Source organism: Oncorhynchus kisutch, unplaced genomic scaffold (genome assembly GCF_002021735.2).
Source record: "Oncorhynchus kisutch isolate 150728-3 unplaced genomic scaffold, Okis_V2 Okis06b-Okis10b_hom, whole genome shotgun sequence".
Lineage (NCBI taxonomy): Eukaryota > Metazoa > Chordata > Actinopteri > Salmoniformes > Salmonidae > Oncorhynchus > Oncorhynchus kisutch.
The window spans coordinates 10,111,831-10,131,700 of record NW_022261983.1 but is presented as its reverse complement, the minus strand read 5'-3'; the positions used below and the strand labels follow the sequence as shown (position 1 = coordinate 10,131,700).

General features: G+C 41.1%; 1 protein-coding gene across 1 annotated transcript; it reads left to right on the top strand.

Moving 5' to 3' along the window:
- The first annotated feature begins 297 nt into the window (after positions 1 to 297).
- Positions 298 to 18,864, top strand: LOC109898746 (5-hydroxytryptamine receptor 3A-like). Its single transcript, XM_031814408.1, has 9 exons — positions 298 to 368; positions 6,805 to 7,094; positions 7,209 to 7,253; positions 7,719 to 7,825; positions 8,596 to 8,765; positions 13,461 to 13,582; positions 13,942 to 14,152; positions 14,365 to 14,514; positions 16,049 to 18,864. Exons 1-9 carry the CDS (start codon positions 308 to 310, stop codon positions 16,312 to 16,314), a joined length of 1,422 nt encoding a protein of 473 aa, XP_031670268.1. The 5' UTR covers positions 298 to 307; the 3' UTR covers positions 16,315 to 18,864.
- The last annotated feature ends 1,006 nt before the right edge of the window (positions 18,865 to 19,870 follow it).

Genomic DNA, 19,870 nt, shown 5'->3' with positions numbered 1-19,870 from the left:
GATTATGGCCAAGCACACACTGTATAATATCAAGAATCATAATAACATGTAGACAGTTTGTGGGGGTGTGTATGTTCTCATGGAAGACTGCCGTGACCAAATGTTCCAGAGCAGCCTTTATAAGGGTCAGCCCTGGTGTGGCTTTGGCTTGAGAGGAAAGGAGAAGGCAAGTGGTGATCACTAAGCATCTAAAAGGTAGGTTTTCAGTCCTTCTAACAGTTTAATTCGAGGAAACTCATCATTTCTAGTACGACTGTGCACCATTGTCTAACTGACCATGTACTTTGTGACAGGAGGACGTGCAGGGATGAGACCCATGGACCACAGCGTGCTGAAATGTTGTCTCTTCTCTCTACTCTTGCTAACAGGTAAGACATTGGGCTCCATTTTACTCTTCTTAAAACAACACAAATTGCACCAGAACAAATGTCATCTTTATTGTTCCTATTAGCATTCGTAAAGTATTCAGACCCCTTAACTTTTTCCACATTTTGTTACGTTACAGCCTTATTCTAAAATGTATTCAATAGTTTTTTCCCCTCATCAATCTACACACAATACCCCATAATGACAAAGCCAAAACCGGTTTTAAGAAATGTTTGACCCCCTCCCCCAAAAAACAAGAAATATCACATTTACGTAAGTATTCAGACCCTTTACTCAGTACTTCGTTGAATCACCTTTGTCAGCGATTACAGCCTGAAGTCTTCTTGGGTATGAAGCTACAAGCTTGGAACACCTGTATTTGGGGAGTTTCTCCCTTTCTTCTCTGCAGATCCTCTCAAGCTCTGTCAGGTTGGATGGGGAGCATCGCTGCACAGCTATTTTCAGGTCTCTTCAGATATTTTCGATCGGGTTCAAGTCCGGGCTCTGGCTGGGCCACTCGAGGACATTCAGAGACTTGTCCCGAAGCCACTCCTGCGTTGTCTTGGCTGTGTGGTTAGGGTCGTTGTCTTGTTGGAAGGTGAACCTTCACCCCAGCAGTCTAAAGGTCCTGAAAGCTCTGGGGGAATTTTTAATCAAGGATCTCTGTGTACATTGATTAGTTAATCTTTCCCTCAATCCTGACTAGTCTCCCAGTCCATGCCGCTGGAAAACATCCCCACAGCATGATGCTGCCACCACCATACTTCACCGTAGGAATGGTGCTAGGTTTCCTCCAGGCGCGACGATTGGCACAGGCCAAAGAGCTCAATCTTGGTTTCATCAGACAGGGGAATCTTGTTTCTCATGGTCTGAGAGTCCTTTAGGTGCCTTTTGGCAAACCCCAAGTAGGTGTTTTACTGAGGAGTGGCTTCCATCTGCCACCTGCAGAGATGGTTGTCCTTCTGGAAGGTTCTCTCATCTCCACAGAGGAACTCTGGAGCTCTGTCAGAGTGACCATCGGGATTTTGGTCACCTCCCCGACCAAGGCCCTTCTCCCCCAATTGCTCAGTTTGGCCAGGCGTCCAGCACTAGGAAGAGTCTTGATGATTCCAAACTTCTTCCATTTAAGAATGATGGAGGCCACTGTGTTACTGGGGACCTTCCATGCTGCAGAAATTTTGTTACTCTTCCCCAGATCTGTGCTTGACACAATCCTGTCTCTGAGCTCTTCGGACAATTCTTTCGACCTCATGGCTTGGTTTTTGCTCTGACATGTTTTTGCTCTGACAACTGTGGGACCTTATATGGGGTGGCAGGGTAGCCTAGTGGTTAGAGCGTTGGACTAGTAACCGAAAGGCTGCAAGTTCAAATCCCCAAGCTGACAAGGTACAAATCTCTCGTTCTGCCCCTGACCAGGCAGTTAACCCACTGTTCCTAGGCCGTCATTGAAAATAAGAATTTGTTCTTAACTGACTTGCCTAGTAAAATAAATATAGATGTGCCTTTCCAAATCATGTCCAATCAATTGAATTTACCCCAGGTTGACTCCAATCAAGTTGTAGAAACATCTCAAGGATGATCAATGGAAAGAGGATGCACCTGAGCACAATTTCGAGTCTCACAGTGAAGCGCCTGAATACTTATGTAAATAAGTTTATTTTTTATTTTTTTGCAAATTTATAAATTTGCAAACATTTCTAAAGACCTGTTTTCACTTTGTCATTATGGTGCATTGTTGAGGATTTTATTTTATTTGATCCATTTGAGAACATAACAAAATGTGGAATGAGGGAAAGGGTCTGAATACTTTCCAAATGCACTGTATGTACAAAAGTATGTGAACACCTCTTCAAATTAGTGTATTCCGGCTATTTCAGCCACACCTGTTGCTGACAGGTGTATAAAATCAAGCACACAGCCATGCAATCTCCATAGACAGACATTGGCAGTAGAATGCCCTTACTGATGAGCTCAGTGCCTTTCAATGTGGCTCCGGTCAACTGTAAGTGCTGTTATTGTAAAGTGGAAACAGCTAGGAGCAACAACGGCTCAGCCGCGAAGTGTTAAGCCACACAAGCACACAGAACGAGACCACCTAGCGCTGAAGCGTGTAGTGTCTAAAAATGGTCTGTCCTCGGTTGCAACACCAATCTGCCTCTGGAAGCAACATCAGCACAATAACTGTTTGTCGCGAGCTTCATGAAATGTCCACATACTTTTAGTCATGTAGTGTATTGGGGCGATAATGGACTAGCGAAAGAGTATCAGGTCACTTTTGACAGATGTTGAGTCACTACTATGAAGACATGCAACAACCTTATATCATTTAATTTAGATTAAGTTGGTCATTTCTTGCACTGTGTTGTTGAACTATTGGAAAGCATCATTGGTTCCTTAGAAAAGCACTATATACAGTGCCTTGCGAAAGTATTCAGCCCCCTTGAACTTTGCGACCTTTTGCCACATTTCAGGCTTCAAACAAAGATATAAAACTGTATTTTTTTGTGAAGAATCAACAACAAGTGGGACACAATCATGAAGTGGAACGACATTTATTGGATATTTCAAACTTTTTTAACAAATCAAAAACGGAAAAATTGGGCGTGCAAAATTATTCAGCCCCCTTAAGTTAATACTTTGTAGCGCTACCTTTTGCTGCGATTACAGCTGTAAGTCGCTTGGGGTATGTCTCTATCAGTTTTGCACATCGAGAGACTGACATTTATTTTCCCATTCCTCCTTGCAAAACAGCTCGAGCTCAGTGAGGTTGGATGGAGAGCATTTGTGAACAGCAGTTTTCAGTTCTTTCCACATATTCTCGATTGGATTCAGGTCTGGACTTTGACTTGGCCATTCTAACACCTGGATATGTTTATTTTTTATCCATTCCATTGTAGATTTTGCTTTATGTTTTGGATCATGGTCTTGTTGGAAGACAAATCTCCGTCCCAGTCTCAGGTCTTTTGCAGACTCCATCAGGTTTTCTTCCAGAATGGTCCTGTATTTGGCTCCATCCATCTTCCCATCAATTTGAACCATCTTCCCTGTCCCTGCTGAAGAAAAGCAGGCCCAAACCATGATGCTGCCACCACCATGTTTGACAGTGGGGATGGTGTGTTCAGGGTGATGAGCTGTGTTGCTTTTACGCCAAACATAACGTTTTGCATTGTTGCCATCTGACCAGAGCACCTTCTTCCACATGTTTGGTGTGTCTCCCAGGTGGCTTGTGGCAAACTTTAAACAACACTTTTTATGGATATCTTTAAGAAATGGCTTTCTTCTTGCCACTCTTCCATAAAGGCCAGATTTGTGCAATATACGACTGATTGTTGTCCTATGGACAGAGTCTCCCACCTCAGCTGTAGATCTCTGCAGTTCATCCAGAGTGATCATGGGCCTCTTGGCTGCATCTCTGATCAGTCTTCTCCTTGTATGAGCTGAAAGTTTAGAGGGACGGCCAGGTCTTGGTAGATTTGCAGTGGTCTGATACTCCTTCCATTTCAATATTATCGCTTGCACAGTGCTCCTTGGGATGTTTAAAGCTTGGGAAATCTTTTTGTATCCAAATCCGGCTTTAAACTTCTTCACAACAGTATCTCGGACCTGCCTGGTGTGTTCCTTGTTCTTCATGATGCTCTCTGCGCTTTTAAATCAAATCAAATCAAATTGTATTTGTCACATACACATGGTTAGCAGATGTTAATGCGAGTGTAGCGAAATGCTTGTGCTTCTAGTTCCGACAATGCAGTAATAACGAACAAGTAATCTAACTAACAATTCCAAAAAAACTACTGTCTTATACACAGTGTAAGGGGATAAGGAATATGTACATAAGGATATATGAATGAGTGATGGTACAAAGCAGCATAGGCAAGATACAGTAGATGATATCGAGTACAGTATAACATATGAGATGAGTATGTAAACAAAGTGGCATAGTTAAAGTGGCTAGAGATACATGTATTACATAAGGATGCAGTCGATGATATAGAGTACAGTATATACATATGCATATGAGATGAATAATGTAGGGTAAGTAACATTATATAAGGTAGCATTGTTTAAAGTGGCTAGTGATATATTTACATAATTTCCCATCAATTCCCATTATTAAAGTGGCTGGAGTTGAGTCAGTGTCATTGACAGTGTGTTGGCAGCAGCCACTCAATGTTAGTGGTGGCTGTTTAACAGTCTGATGGCCTTGAGATAGAAGCTGTTTTTCAGTCTCTCGGTCCCAGCTTTGATGCACCTGTACTGACCTCGCCTTCTGGATGACAGCGGGGTGAACAGGCAGTGGCTCGGGTGGTTGATGTCCTTGATGATCTTTATGGCCTTCCTGTAGCATCGGGTGGTGTAGGTGTCCTGGAGGGCAGGTAGTTTGCCCCCGGTGATGCGTTGTGCAGACCTCACTACCCTCTGGATAGCCTTACGGTTGAGGGCGGTGCAGTTGCCATACCAGGCGGTGATACACCCCGCCAGGATGCTCTCGATTGTGCATCTGTAGAAGTTTGTGAGTGCTTTTGGTGACAAGCCGAATTTCTTCAGCCTCCTGAGGTTGAAGAGGCGCTGCTGCGCCTTCTTCACGATGCTGTCTGTGTGAGTGGACCAATTCAGTTTGTCTGTGATGTGTATGCCAAGGAACTTAAAACTTGCTACCCTCTCCACTACTGTTCCATCGATGTGGATAGGGGGGTGTTCCCTCTGCTGTTTCCTGAAGTCCACAATCATCTCCTTAGTTTTGTTGACGTTGAGTGTGAGGTTATTTTCCTGACACCACACTCCGAGGGCCCTCACCTCCTCCCTGTAGGCCGTCTCGTCGTTGTTGGTAATCAAGCCTACCACTGTTGTGTCGTCCGCAAACTTGATGATTGAGTTGGAGGCGTGCGTGGCCACGCAGTCGTGGGTAAACAGGGAGTACAGGAGAGGGCTCAGAACGCACCCTTGTGGGGCCCCAGTGTTGAGGATCAGAGGAGTGGAGATGTTGTTGCCTACCCTCACCACCTGGGGGCGGCCCGTCAGGAAGTCCAGTACCCAGTTGCACAGGGCGGGGTCGAGACCCAGGGTCTCGAGCTTGATGACAAGCTTGGAGGGTACTATGGTGTTGAATGCCGAGCTGTAGTCGATGAACAGCATTCTCACATAGGTATTCCTCTTGTCCAGATGGGTTAGGGCAGTGTGCAGTGTGGTTGAGATTGCATCGTCTGTGGACCTATTTGGGCGGTAAGCAAATTGGCGTGGGTCTAGGGTGTCAGGTAGGGTGGAGGTGATATGGTCCTTGACTAGTCTCTCAAAGCACTTCATGATGACGGATGTGAGTGCTACGGGGCGGTAGTCGTTTAGCTCAGTTACCTTAGCTTTCTTGGGAACAGGAACAATGGTGGCCCTCTTGAAGCATGTGGGAACAGCAGACTGGTATAGGGATTGATTGAATATGTCCGTAAACACACCGGCCAGCTGGTCTGCGCATGCTCTGAGGGCGCGGCTGGGGATGCCGTCTGGGCCTGCAGCCTTGCGAGGGTTAACACGTTTAAATGTCTTACTCACCTCGGCTGCAGTGAAGGAGAGACCGCATGTTTTCGTTGCAGGCCGTGTCAGTGGCACAGTATTGTCCTCAAAGCGGGCAAAAAAGTTATTTAGTCTGCCTGGGAGCAAGACATCCTGGTCCGTGACTGGGCTGGATTTCTTCCTGTAGTCCGTGATTGACTGTAGACCCAGCCACATGCCTCTTGTGTCTGAGCCGTTGAATTGAGATTCTACTTTGTCTCTGTACTGGCGCTTAGCTTGTTTGATAGCCTTGCGGAGGGAATAGCTGCACTGTTTGTATTCGGTCATGTTACCAGACACCTTGCCCTGATTAAAAGCAGTGGTTCGCGCTTTCAGGTTCACACGAATGCTGCCATCAATCCACGGTTTCTGGTTAGGGAATGTTTTAATCGTTGCTATGGGAACTACATCTTCAACGCACGTTCTAATGAACTCGCAAAGATATAAAACTGTATTTTTTGTGCAGATTTTAACGGACCTCTGAGACTATCACAGTGCAGGTGCATTTATACGGAGACTTGATTACACACAGGTGGATTGTATTTATCATCATTAGTCATTTAGGTCAACATTGGATCATTCAGAGATCCTCACTGAACTTCTGGAGAGAGTTTGCTGCACTGAAAGTAAAGGGGCTGAATAATTTTGCACGCCCAATTTTTCAGTTTTTGATTTGTTAAAAAAGTTTGAAATATCCAATAAATGTCGTTCCACTTCATGATTGTGTCCCAGTTGTTGTTGAATCTGCACAAAAAAATACAGTTTTATATCTTTATGTTTGAAGCCTGAAATGTGGCAAAAGGTCGCAAAGTTCAAGGGGGCCAAATACTTTCGCAAGGCACTGTAAATCCAATGTACTATTCTGAAATTAAATACCTGTCTCTGGTTCCACAGTGTCTGCAGCAGACCCTCCATCCAATGCAGCCATTTTAGCTAGTGAAACGACTCCAGGCAATGCATCCAATACAGCCAATGCAGGCCAAGCACCCAATACATCCAACACAGCCAGTACAAACCAACCATCCAACACAGCCACTTCATCCAGTGCAACGACACCCTCCTGTACAACACGTCGATGTCTGGCCAGCATGCTGATTGCGAAAGAAGCTCTGAGTCAGCCACAGTCTCCATCATGCATCTCAAATATCAGTGTGCCGTTAATAGTGTATGAAACTCTGTCTGTCGTAAGTCACTTTCTGTTCCTTTTAATTGAGTTTTGTACAATGTGATGAGTTTCAGAGATAACATATTGACATATATATCATTATGTGATGAGGAATTATTCTCTTCCTTTTAAGGATACAAAAAACCTCCGCTTCGAGAGTCGTCTGCAGGTCATACTGGTAAGTACACATCAAACATCAAGGGAGACATTCAATGAAATGTGACATTTTGTAATACTTCTCATGACTATGATTCTTCCCCCAAGCCATAAGACTGCTGAACAATGAATCAAATGGCCAGCCGGACTATTTACATTGACACCCTTCCTTTTGTTTTTACACTGTTGCTACTCACTGTTTATTATCTATGCATGTCAAACTTTACCCCTACCTACATCTATAAATGACCTGGACTAACCCGTACCCCCACACATTGACTCGGTACCGGTACACCATGTATACAGCCTCGTTATTGTTATTTTATTGTGTTATTTCTTTTTTACTTTAGTTTATTTAGTAAATATATTCTTAACTCTTGAACGGCATTGTTGGTAAAGGGCTCGTAAGTAAGCATTTCACGGTAAGGTCTAAACCGGTTGTATTCAGAGCATGTGACAAATAACATTTGATTTGATTTAAAACTAGTCTTGGGAAGACCCTGATTTATCATGGGACACATCAGTCTATCATCATGATATGGTGGTCCTGCCTGTCAGCAAAATCTGGACTCCTGAACTCCACGTGACTAATGGGTGAGTCCACTTACAACAGAATACAATAACTTATGTTATGTTTCATTCATTTTAGGTGGCTTGGTGATGGAAAAGCACACTTCTAGATTTATCTCAGTCTTATTAGTATCATGGTTATTATATTTATTCCGCCTACTCTAGAGTTTAAACGATTTAAGTTACTAACACGAAATCAACTTCCAAATGTCCAGACTGAGTGCTTGCATTCAGAATTGTTATAACATTTAGACTTTTTGAACTATAACCATTTTAAATGGTCATAAAAGCTCCATAGGGTTGAATGGAAAGTATTTTAAATTATCATAAAAGCTCCATAGGGTTGAATGGAAAGCATTTTAAATGATCATAAAAGCTCCATAGGGTTGAATGGAAAGAATTTTAAATATGCTCTGACACCAGTCAAGCTATCGACACCAACCAGTGTTTACATGTTCAAACTGAGACAACTTAGATTGTTTTTATACAGACTTGTTATACTATTTATACTTTCTGAACTATAACCATTTAAATGAACATGTGTTTGAATGAGAACCATAGGAATACACAGTAAGCTATTCAAAATGTTTATCAACTATAAGCATTGCATAACTTAGCATGAAATAAAACTCACCAACAATAACGCTTGAACTGTTCAAGCTAGAGACGCCAAACCGACGTTTACATGTTCACTAGATCTATCTTCAGTTGTCTGTTTAGAGTGGCCAAATGTTTAGGTGTGACAGTTTTAGTACATCAATCCTCAGTCTGTCCTCAACCTCTCATGTCTAAAGAGTGCAAACAACGATGAAGCACGGCAACAAGGATTTACTGGTGCACAGCAACGGGACTATAGAGCACATGGTCATCATGAACACTGTGGTGGGCTGTGAAGTCAATCTGTACAACTACCCCTTCGCTTCAGATTTCTGTGCCATCGGAATCAATGTATGGGTATTTAGTGGTAAGTGCATCACTTCAATCCTCATTCTGTCTGCTAAACCGCTCTTGCACACTTACTTACCAAAGATCTTAATAAAAACAAGATGTTACTAAAAACAACTAAAACATTTTAAAATCTGTGTAGCCTACTGCAATTCAGTATATAATGCAATAATGCATGTCTAGTTTTATTTTTGGTCTGGACACAGTAAATATTATTTTTGGTGGTTTTTTAAATTCATTTTTATTAGAATTTATTTTGGGAAACAGACATATACAACTAAATGTACAATGTGGACCCAGAGGATATCACTTGAAAGTATTCATTAAAACGTTTCCAGAGTGGTCCTCAATGATAAAAACAATAACACACATAATGATTAAAAGACCAGACAAAATTATAAACCACCATAAATACTTTCATTTATATTGACATCCTAAAAAAGTGGCACTATTCACTGCCCTTCTCCCTAACCTTAAAAATCAACCATATTCATTTCACATTAAAACAATCTATGAATTGAACATCATACCGATCCTTCAAATAAATCCACCTGACCAGCAGTAGGGGGCACAAGGGGCAGTGGGGTGGTTTCTCTTACTTAGACAACCTTGTCCAAATGAAACATTTTGCTTTTTAAACCTATTTTTACTTTTTCTTTGCTTGATCTCCAAGAGAAGGCTATTCCACAGACAAATGTCTGTATGGAAAAACGTGCTCCTCGCAGTACTGTTTGCTTGGGATTTTTTTGCTTGGGATTTTACAAGACATAACACTAGCTCTGGTATTGTGACTGTGTTGGTTATAGACCATTTCAATGTGGTTTTTCATATAACCTGGAGCGCGATTATTTAAGATGTCAAACATATGATTAAGTTTAAGTTGGTCCACTCTGGACTCCAAAGGCAACAAGCCCACCTCCCAGAACTCCTGTACCCCTATGTGGGTCTTAGCGGGGACATTCAGCATATACCTGATAACATTATTTTGCATGACCTGCATTCTCTTTTTCAGCTTTTTTGAAAGCACACTATACAAAGCAGAGCAGGCATAATCAAAATGACACTGAATCAAGGTTGAGTGAAGCAGTTTATTAACTTTAATGTTAAAATATCTAGTGTTACGATATAAAAATTTCAATTTGTTTGCCATTTTAGAAAGAATTTTAGCAGCAATCAGGTCTCCGACAACAAATTGTCATTACATTTGTGAAAAACTGAATCGATTTTGTTTGGAACAAAACGTAGATTGCTTAGGGCTGACAAGATAACGGTAAACTGTGCAGGCAAGGAGGTTGAATCTCAAACAAGACAACCAATCGCGAACAAAATGCAATTCCTTACTCAGGGTCTTTATGTAAACTGTATCCTTCCCTGATTTTTATTTATTTATTTCACCTTTATTTAACCAGGTAGGCTAGTTGAGAACAAGTTCTCATTTACAACTGCGACCTGGCCAAGATAAAGCATAGCAGTGTGAACAGACAACAACACAGAGTTACACATGGAGTAAACAATAAACAAGTCAATAACACAGTAGAAAAAAGGAGTCTATATACATTGTGTGCAAAAGGCATGAGGAGAGGTAGGCGAATAATTATAATTTTGCAGATTAACACTGGAGTGATAAATGATCAGATGGTCATGTGCAGGTAGAGATAGGTGAGATACTGGTGTGCAAAAGAGCAGAAAAAAATAAAAACAGTATGGGGATGAGGTAGGTAAATTGGGTGGGCTATTTACCGATGGACTATGTACTGCTGCAGGGATCGGTTAGCTGCTAAGATAGCAGATGTTTGAAGTTGGTGAGGGAGATAAAAGTCTCCAACTTCAGAGATTTTTGCAATTCGTTCCAGTCACAGGCAGCAGAGAACTGGAAGGAAAGGCGGCCAAATGAGGTGTTGGCTTTAGGGATGATCAGTGAGATACACCTGCTCGAGCGCGTGCTACTGGTGGGTGTTGCCATCGTGATGGGTGAACTGAGATAAGGCAGAGCTTTACCTAGCATGGACTTGTAGATGACCTGGAGCCAGTGGGTCTGGCGACGAATATGTAGCGAGGGCCGACTAGAGCATACAGGTCTCAGTGGTGGGTGGTATAAGGTGCTTTAGTAACAAAACGGATGGCACTGTGATAAACTGCATCCAGTTTGCTGAGTAGAGTATTGGAAGCTATTTTGTAGATGACATCGCCAAAGTCGAGGATCGGTAGGATAGTCAGTTTTACTAGGGTAAGTTTGGCGGCGTGAGTGAAGGAGGCTTTGTTGCGGAATAGAAAGCCGACTCTTGATTTGATTTTCAATTGGAGATGTTTGATATGTCTGGAAGGAGAGTTTACAGTCTAGCCAGACATCTAGGTACTTATAGATGTCCACATATTCAAGGTCGGAACCATCCAGGGTGGTGATGCTGGTCAGGCGTGCGGGTGCAGGCAGCGAACGGTTGAAAAGCATGCATTTGGTTTTACTAGCGTTTAAGAGCAGTTGGAAGCCACGGAAGGAGTATTGTATGGCATTGAAGCTCGTTTGGAGGTTAGATAGCAGTGTCCAAGGAAGGGCCAGAAGTATACAGAATGGTGTCGTCTGCGTAGAGGTGGATCAGGGAATCGCCCGCAGCAAGAGCAACATCATTGATATATACAGAGAAAAGAAGCTGATACCAGTATGGCTGAATCATCAGCATAAAGCAAGAGTTTGTACTACTGTATCTGGCATATCATTAACGTATATAAGAAATAAGAGAGGCCCTAAAATGGATCCCTGCAGTACTCCACAGGATATTTCTTTGGCCTCTGACAAAACATCACCATTACAAACATCACCATTACATACTTGTGTTCTGTTGGTCAGATAGGTGGATAAGTCAAGTATCAGTGGAATGAGCCGTTCTAAAGCCAGATTGGAGTTCATAAAGAAGTTTGTGCTCCAGAAGGTTGATTAAAAACAAATCTCTCAAAAACTTTGGAAGGTGGTGAGGATTGACACAGGCCATTTGTTTTACTGCTCTTCTTGAGGAGCGGAACCACCCGGGCTGTTTTGAGATCCTTGGGAAATGTACCACTACTAATATAAAGGTTTACAATATGCGTTATCATTTTAGCAGTGACACAAGCACTATCCTTTATGAATCTTGCAGGAAGGTTATCCAGCCCAGTTGCTTTGTTTGTGCTCCTTAAGCAGTGTAGATTGGAAACATTGTCCTCTGTTACCATGCACAGCTCTAACAAATCATTTGTGATACCTTTGGTATGGTAAAAGGTGTTCATGAAAGACTGGCCATAGTGTCCAGAGCAGGTGGGTAACTTCTTAACCAGAGATGAGGCTATAGTGGTAAAAAAAAAAGTGGTAAAATCAGTGGGCTGGACACAGTGAATATTATTTTGGTGCTCATTAGTGGGCTGGACACAGTGAATATTATTTTGGTGCTCATTAGTGGGCTGGACACAGTGAATATTATTTTGGTGCTCATTAGTGGGCTGGACACAGTGAATATTATTTTGGTGCTCATTAGTGGGCTGGACACAGTGAATATTATTTTGGTGCTCATTAGTGGGCTGGACACAGTGAATATTATTTTGGTGCTCATTAGTGGGCTGGACACAGTGAATATTATTTTGGTGCTCATTAGTGGGCTGGACACAGTGAATATTATTTTGGTGCTCATTAGTGGGCTGGACACAGTGAATATTATTTTGGTGCTCATTAGTGGGCTGGACACAGTGAATATTATTTTGGTGCTCATTAGTGGGCTGGACACAGTGAATATTATTTTGGTGCTCATTAGTGGGCTGGACACAGTGAATATTATTTTGGTGCTCATTAGTGGGCTGGACACAGTGAATATTATTTTGGTGCTCATTAGTGGGCTGGGCACAGTGAATATTATTTTGGTGCTCATTAGTGGGCTGGGCACAGTGAATATTATTTTGGTGCTCATTAGTGGGCTGGACACAGTGAATATTATTTTGGTGCTCATTAGTGGGCTGGACACAGTGAATATTATTTTGGTGCTCATTAGTGGGCTGGACACAGTAAATATTATTTTGGTGCTCATTAGTGGGCTGGACACAGTGAATATTATTTTGGTGCTCATTAGTGAGTTTGACACAGTGAATATAATGGTCCACAAAAATGTTGGATTGGATCAGTCCTTGGATTTTTGACAGTTTTTTCTCGGTTTCAGGAAGGAAAAAAATACCATTACACCATTGTTTGTAAATTATAATAATAATGATCGACAATATTTACTGCAAGTTACCTTCCAAATGAATGCCTGCCAGAATGAATCAAACAGCTTCTTAAGGCCATGATTGACAGCTAGTATGAACTTGAGAAACATTGCTTTTATATTGATGACCTTAGAACCTGATACCAGAGCCACTGTAAGAATGGATCCTATCAGTGATGTTGTTACACCAAATTGGCTCCCTCAGAAATATTAGTTAGGCTACTACCACTGTAGTAGGGTTTAAAACGTTGACTACTTTACTCAAAATCATTTCTCATTTAAAAATTTTTTTTTTTATGTGATGGTTTTTCCATCCATTTAGTTTTTCCCACCCTCTCCTGAGAACCCAGATAAAACCGAACCAAGAGCCAAAAATCATGGAATGAACAGGAACCAAATATGTTACACCCACAATGCCTATTGATAGAAACAAATATTTTTTTGTTATAAGCTATGAATGACTGAACTAGTATCAAATATCTGCTTTCCAGGATGTGGCATGTTCCTGAACTTTGGGAAAGTGAGCAAAACTAGTGCAAACCGTGGGGACTGGCTAACCGAGGAGGTGAAACTCAATGCTAAAGGAGGCAGAGATGATCGCAACTATCTATGGGTTAGTGAGAGTTCCTGGTGATTTCAGTAGTTTATGTGATATGTAGAGTATCTTTATCTATGGGTTAGTGAGTTCCTGGTGATTTCAGTAGTTTATGTGGGACATGTAAAGATACTCTACTCTTCCTGTTTTTAAGGGCAGAGCTTAAACAACAATTACACTCAAAAAAGACAATACACTTGAATCAACATTCGCTAGATGTACACAACCGATGGTGAAGGATGTGGACTCATTGACATTAGAGTTCTGAAAACACCTGACAGTTTGATTTTGAAGTGTAATGCTCTTCCCTTTCAATGTCAAACTAACGTTTAGATGCAAAAACGCTTTCTCTCTTCCCTACCCATCTGTCTTCACAGGTGTCGCTGAAAATGCGGTCTGAAAACCCATTTCTGTCCCTGGTCCTGCCCAGTATACTGATCATTGTGGCAGATGTGGTGAGCTTCTCCCTGCCACTGGGAGGGGGCGAGCGTATCTCATTCAAGGTTACACTGGTTCTCAGCTTCATCATGTTCCTCATCATCCTCAATGACCTACTGCCTGGAGGAGGCCAGTGCAGCCCCATCATCCGTGAGTGTCCTGTTTAAACAGGGTTAAACTGTTACATCGCAACAAAACACAACAGCCTAGATCATCAATAAAACATTACATCATACAAGACCTTACTCTATTATTACAAATGTACAATATAAAATCCACCACAACATGACAATGTGTGTTTGTGTGTATAGAGTGCATCCATATAACACTCACACATCTCTCTCTCTCGTTGTTCTCCATAGGAAAGCACTTCTGTTTCTGTTTGGTCATCCTGGTGTTGAGCACGTTGCAGTCTATGGTGCTCACACGCCTGGCTAAGTGTGGCACTCTCTGGCCCTGCAGCCTCTCCAAGTCCAAAGACTCACTGCTTAAAGACACAGACAATGAAGAGGGTAAACATTTTCATTATTCTGTCATCTCAGTTATCCACAGAGCAAGATATATTTTCATGGTTTCCAAAGACATTAACAAAACGTCCTTATACAACCATTTATAACCTGACCATGAAGTCATAATGACGTTACTGCAACCAGTTTTACTGGGGACCCCATAAATTACTTTCATCATCATAAACTAGTCAAGTTGTATTTTAATGCTGAACCTTCCAAATTCAATAATGATACAAGTCTTTTTTGTAGTTACCTGTGATCAGAACATGTGCAGCTGCCAGCACGCATCTGTGTCACAAGTAGTGTGAAGCGTTGTAAATAGCCTAACTAAATCGCCTGTAAAGAAACGGGCGGGGTATAGGTTAAGGCTGCTGTCACGATTGGATTAGAACAAGCGCATCTCTCCCTCTCTCACTTCCTGACTGTCATTCCCCGGCACCTGTCACACATATGCCGTGTTCACGTGCTTATCGATACTTCCTAACTTGTTGTAGTTGTACACGGGAGGTTGGTGGCACCTTAATTGGTGAGGACAGGCTCATGGTAAGGGCTGGAGTGGAATGAGTGGAATGGTATCAAATACATCAAACACATGGTTTCCATTCCATTAGCTCTGTTCCGGCCATTATTATGAGTCCTCCAGTCAGCTGCCTCCTGTGTTATACACCTACCTAGAGAAGAACCTTTTAACCACTTTCAGGAACAAGTGTTCTGTCAACAATGTCACTAAATAATGTAGGAACTCTAAACCAGGCACAGCAACCCTGGCTATTGGCGCCGTACAGACAACATCAGCTGCTATAGAATCACACAGGGTCACAGATACATTATCAGTGTTTCCGGCCCAGAATGGAACCAAACTTTAACCATAACATTCAACACTGGCAGACATTTGATACTGGCAGTTTAACAAGTCATCAACAGATACGAGTTTAATATTATTCATCTTAAATTCCTCACTAAATCCTGTGCATTGTTAGCTGTCGGGATCGTTTCTTAGCTTTGATCAATGTGTGAATGAGTGAAGGAACATACAGATGCGTTGTGAGATGTGCTCTGAGTGACGGCGCAGTAATTTGTGAATGAGGTATGTTCTTTACCTGCATTTAAAGCACACTTCTGGGTTTTCCGATCTCGAGTAAATCCGATTACAACAATCAACTGTGATAAAACGAATACGGTTACAAATAGTTTTGACAAAAATGTCTTCATTTTTTATCTCTTATTTAATAGTGTTATATTTAATTAATAAGGCCTGAGGGGATGTGGTATACTGTATGGCCAATATACGCAGAGTGCCTTGATACAGCCCTTACCCGTGGTATATTGGACATATACCACAAACCCCAGAGAGGCCTTTTTGCTATTATAAAACTGGTTCCCAACTAAATTAGTGCAGTAAAAATGTATGGTTTGTCATACACGTGGTATACGGTCTGATATACCACGGCTGTCAGCCAATCAGTATTCAGGGCTCGAACCACTTATTTTATAATAACTTATATATAATTTTTTCCCTCTCTCTTACTTTGTCTAGTATCCAAATCTGATATTACTGTCATCAAACTGAAAGCCTCTGAGGAAAAGAAGAAGAATACAGCCCTCCAAAAGGTGGTGAAATTTCTCAACAAAATGGCTGCACAAGACCAGAAAAAAGCAAGACGCCATCGCTTTGCCAACAAAGTGGACTTGATCTGTTTCTGTATCTATCTCACCGTCCTCATTGTTTATGCAGTCGTCATTTTATATTTCTCCTTTGGTTCTTCATGCGAGATCAACCATTTAGAATTCTGGGAATACTAAATTGTTAATTTGCTTTTAACAAAAATGTTTAAAGAAATGGTGGTCATATGATAGAGAAAGCATTCCTATATCGTTCCTATTGTGGCATCTGTGAGCGCACAGGCAGTGCCATTGAGGCAATCTCCATTTTGAAGTAGTCAATTTTCTTCTTCTACTATTTCAATGAGTTGGTAAACAAACTGAAAGGGTTTATCCTGCCACATGTAGGGAACAGGTATAAAGTTAAGGTTGATGATTTACTGCCACATGTAGGGAACAGGTATACAGTTAAGGTTGATGATTTACTGCCACATGTAGTGAACAGGTATAAAGTTAAGGTTGATGATTTACTGCCACATATAGGGAACAGGTATAAAGTTAAGGTTGATGATTTACTGCCACATGTAGGGAACAGGTATAAAGTTAAGGTTGATGATTTACTGCCACATGTAGGGAACAGGTATAAAGTTAAGGTTGATGATTTACTGCCACATGTAGTGAACAGGTATAAAGTTAAGGTTGTTGATTTACTGCCACATGTAGGGAACAGGTATAAAGTTAAGGTTGATGATTTACTGCCACATGTAGTGAACAGGTATAAAGTTAAGGTTGATGATTTACTGCCACATGTAGGGAACAGGTATAAAGTTAAGGTTGATGATTTACTGCCACATGTAGGGAACAGGTATACAGTTAAGGTTGATGATTTACTGCCACATGTAGTGAACAGGTATAAAGTTAAGGTTGATGATTTACTGCCACATATAGGGAACAGGTATAAAGTTAAGGTTGATGATTTACTGCCACATGTAGGGAACAGGTATAAAGTTAAGGTTGATGATTTACTGCCACATGTAGGGAACAGGTATACAGTTAAGGTTGATGATTTACTGCCACATGTAGTGAACAGGTATAAAGTTAAGGTTGATGATTTACTGCCACATATAGGGAACAGGTATAAAGTTAAGGTTGATGATTTACTGCCACATGTAGGGAACAGGTATAAAGTTAAGGTTGATGATTTACTGCCACATGTAGTGAACAGGTATAAAGTTAAGGTTGTTGATTTACTGCCACATGTAGGGAACAGGTATAAAGTTAAGGTTGATGATTTACTGCCACATGTAGTGAACAGGTATAAAGTTAAGGTTGATGATTTACTGCCACATGTAGGGAACAGGTATAAAGTTAAGGTTGATGATTTACTGCCACATGTAGGGAACAGGTATAAAGTTAAGGTTGATGATTTACTGCCACATGTAGGGAACAGGTATAAAGTTAAGGTTGATGATTTACTGCCACATGTAGGGAACAGGTATAAAGTTAAGGTTGATGATTTACTGCCACATGTAGTGAACAGGTATAAAGTTAAGGTTGATGATTTACTGCCACATGTAGGGAACAGGTATAAAGTTAAGGTTGATGATTTACTGCCACATGTAGGGAACAGGTATACAGTTAAGGTTGATGATTTACTGCCACATGTAGTGAACAGGTATAAAGTTAAGGTTGATGATTTACTGCCACATATAGGGAACAGGTATAAAGTTAAGGTTGATGATTTACTGCCACATGTAGGGAACAGGTATAAAGTTAAGGTTGATGATTTACTGCCACATGTAGGGAACAGGTATAAAGTTAAGGTTGATGATTTACTGCCACATGTAGTGAACAGGTATAAAGTTAAGGTTGTTGATTTACTGCCACATGTAGGGAACAGGTATAAAGTTAAGGTTGATGATTTACTGCCACATGTAGTGAACAGGTATAAAGTTAAGGTTGTTGATTTACTGCCACATGTAGGGAACAGGTATAAAGTTAAGGTTGATGATTTACTGCCACATGTAGTGAACAGGTATAAAGTTAAGGTTGATGATTTACTGCCACATGTAGGGAACAGGTATAAAGTTAAGGTTGATGATTTACTGCCACATGTAGTGAACAGGTATAAAGTTAAGGTTGATGATTGCAGTTATGGAATGTTTGCTCACAATAATTTATTGGCTGATCCCTACTAATGACCCGAATGGAATCATGTGATCCTTCCTTAGTCCTGCCTTCAAAATGGTTCAAGTCCCATGCTGCTGCCAATGCTAATACAGGCGTTTGGCCACAAGAGGTCTCTATCATTCTCTATGGTTTGGTCATCACAAATTTTGCAAGAACTAGCAAAAAGCTACCTTTTGAGCTTCTGTGTGGTAAAAAAAAATTATTTGTGTATTCTTCACTAGAGATTTACATTTCAACATGTTTAAAAATAGATAGTCATATGTGGAATAATGCATTTAGCAATTAGAATTCTAATAAATACATGGACAGTGGACTGTAGCTGTAGCATTAGTAGTGTGGAAACAAATCAACAGTGTGTTATTTCCTATAGAGGCAGTGTGAAGGCCTTATATTATCACCTAACTAAGCAGGTTCTCAGGCTGAGATATCAAATAGTCTCTCGATCATCTCCTCCACCTGCGCTGGGCTGTATTTGTGGTATTTCTCAGGGTGTTTGGAGAAATCATGGTCACATCTGTGTAAAGTACAGGCAAAGGACCATAATAAATGAATATCACTGTACCAGTGTTCTGTATGAAATTCTTACTGCACATCAATATTGAACAGTGCTGAATTAAAAATATACTTGACATACAGTGCCTTGCAAAAGTAATCATCCCCCTTGGCGTTTTTCCTATTTTGTTGCATTACAACCTGTAATTTAAATTGATTTTCATTTGGATTTCATGTAATGGACAAACACAAAATAGTCCAAATTGGTGAAGTGAAATGAAAAAAATCTAATGTAAAAAATATAGAACGGAAATGGCTATGAAGCCCCTAAATAAGATCTGGTGCAACCAATTACCTTCAGAAGTCACATAATTAGTCAAATAAAGTCCACCTGTGTGCAATCTAAGTGTCACATGATCTCAGTATATATATATATATATATATATATATATATATATATATATATATATATATATACAAACCTGTTCTGAAGGGCCCAGATTCTGCAACACCACTAAGCAAGGGGCACCACCAAGCAAGCGGCACCATGAAGACCAAGGAGCTCTCCAAACAGGTCAGGGACAAAGTTCTGGAGAAGTACATATCAGGGTTGGGTTATTTTAAAAAAAGCACCATTAAATCCATTATTTACAAAAATGGAAAGAACATGGCACCACAACAAAACTGCCAAGAGAGGGCCGCCCACCAAAACCCACAGACCAGGCAAGGAGGGCATTAATCAGAGAGGCAACAAAGAGACCAAAGATAACCCTGAAGGACCACTTTAAGCTGTACACACCATACAGCTGGGCTTTACGGAAGAGTGGCCAGAAAAAAAGCCATTGCTTCAAGAAAAAATAAGACACTTTTGGTGTTCACCAAAAGGCACGTGGGGGACTCCCCAAACATGGAAAAAGGTACTCTGGTCAGATGAGACTAAAATTTAGCTTTTTGGCCATCAAGAAAAACGCCATGTCTGGCGCAAATCCAAAACCTGTTTCATCACCCTGAGAATACCATCCCCACAGTGAAGCATGGTGGTGGCAGCATCATGCGGTTGGGATGTTTATCATCG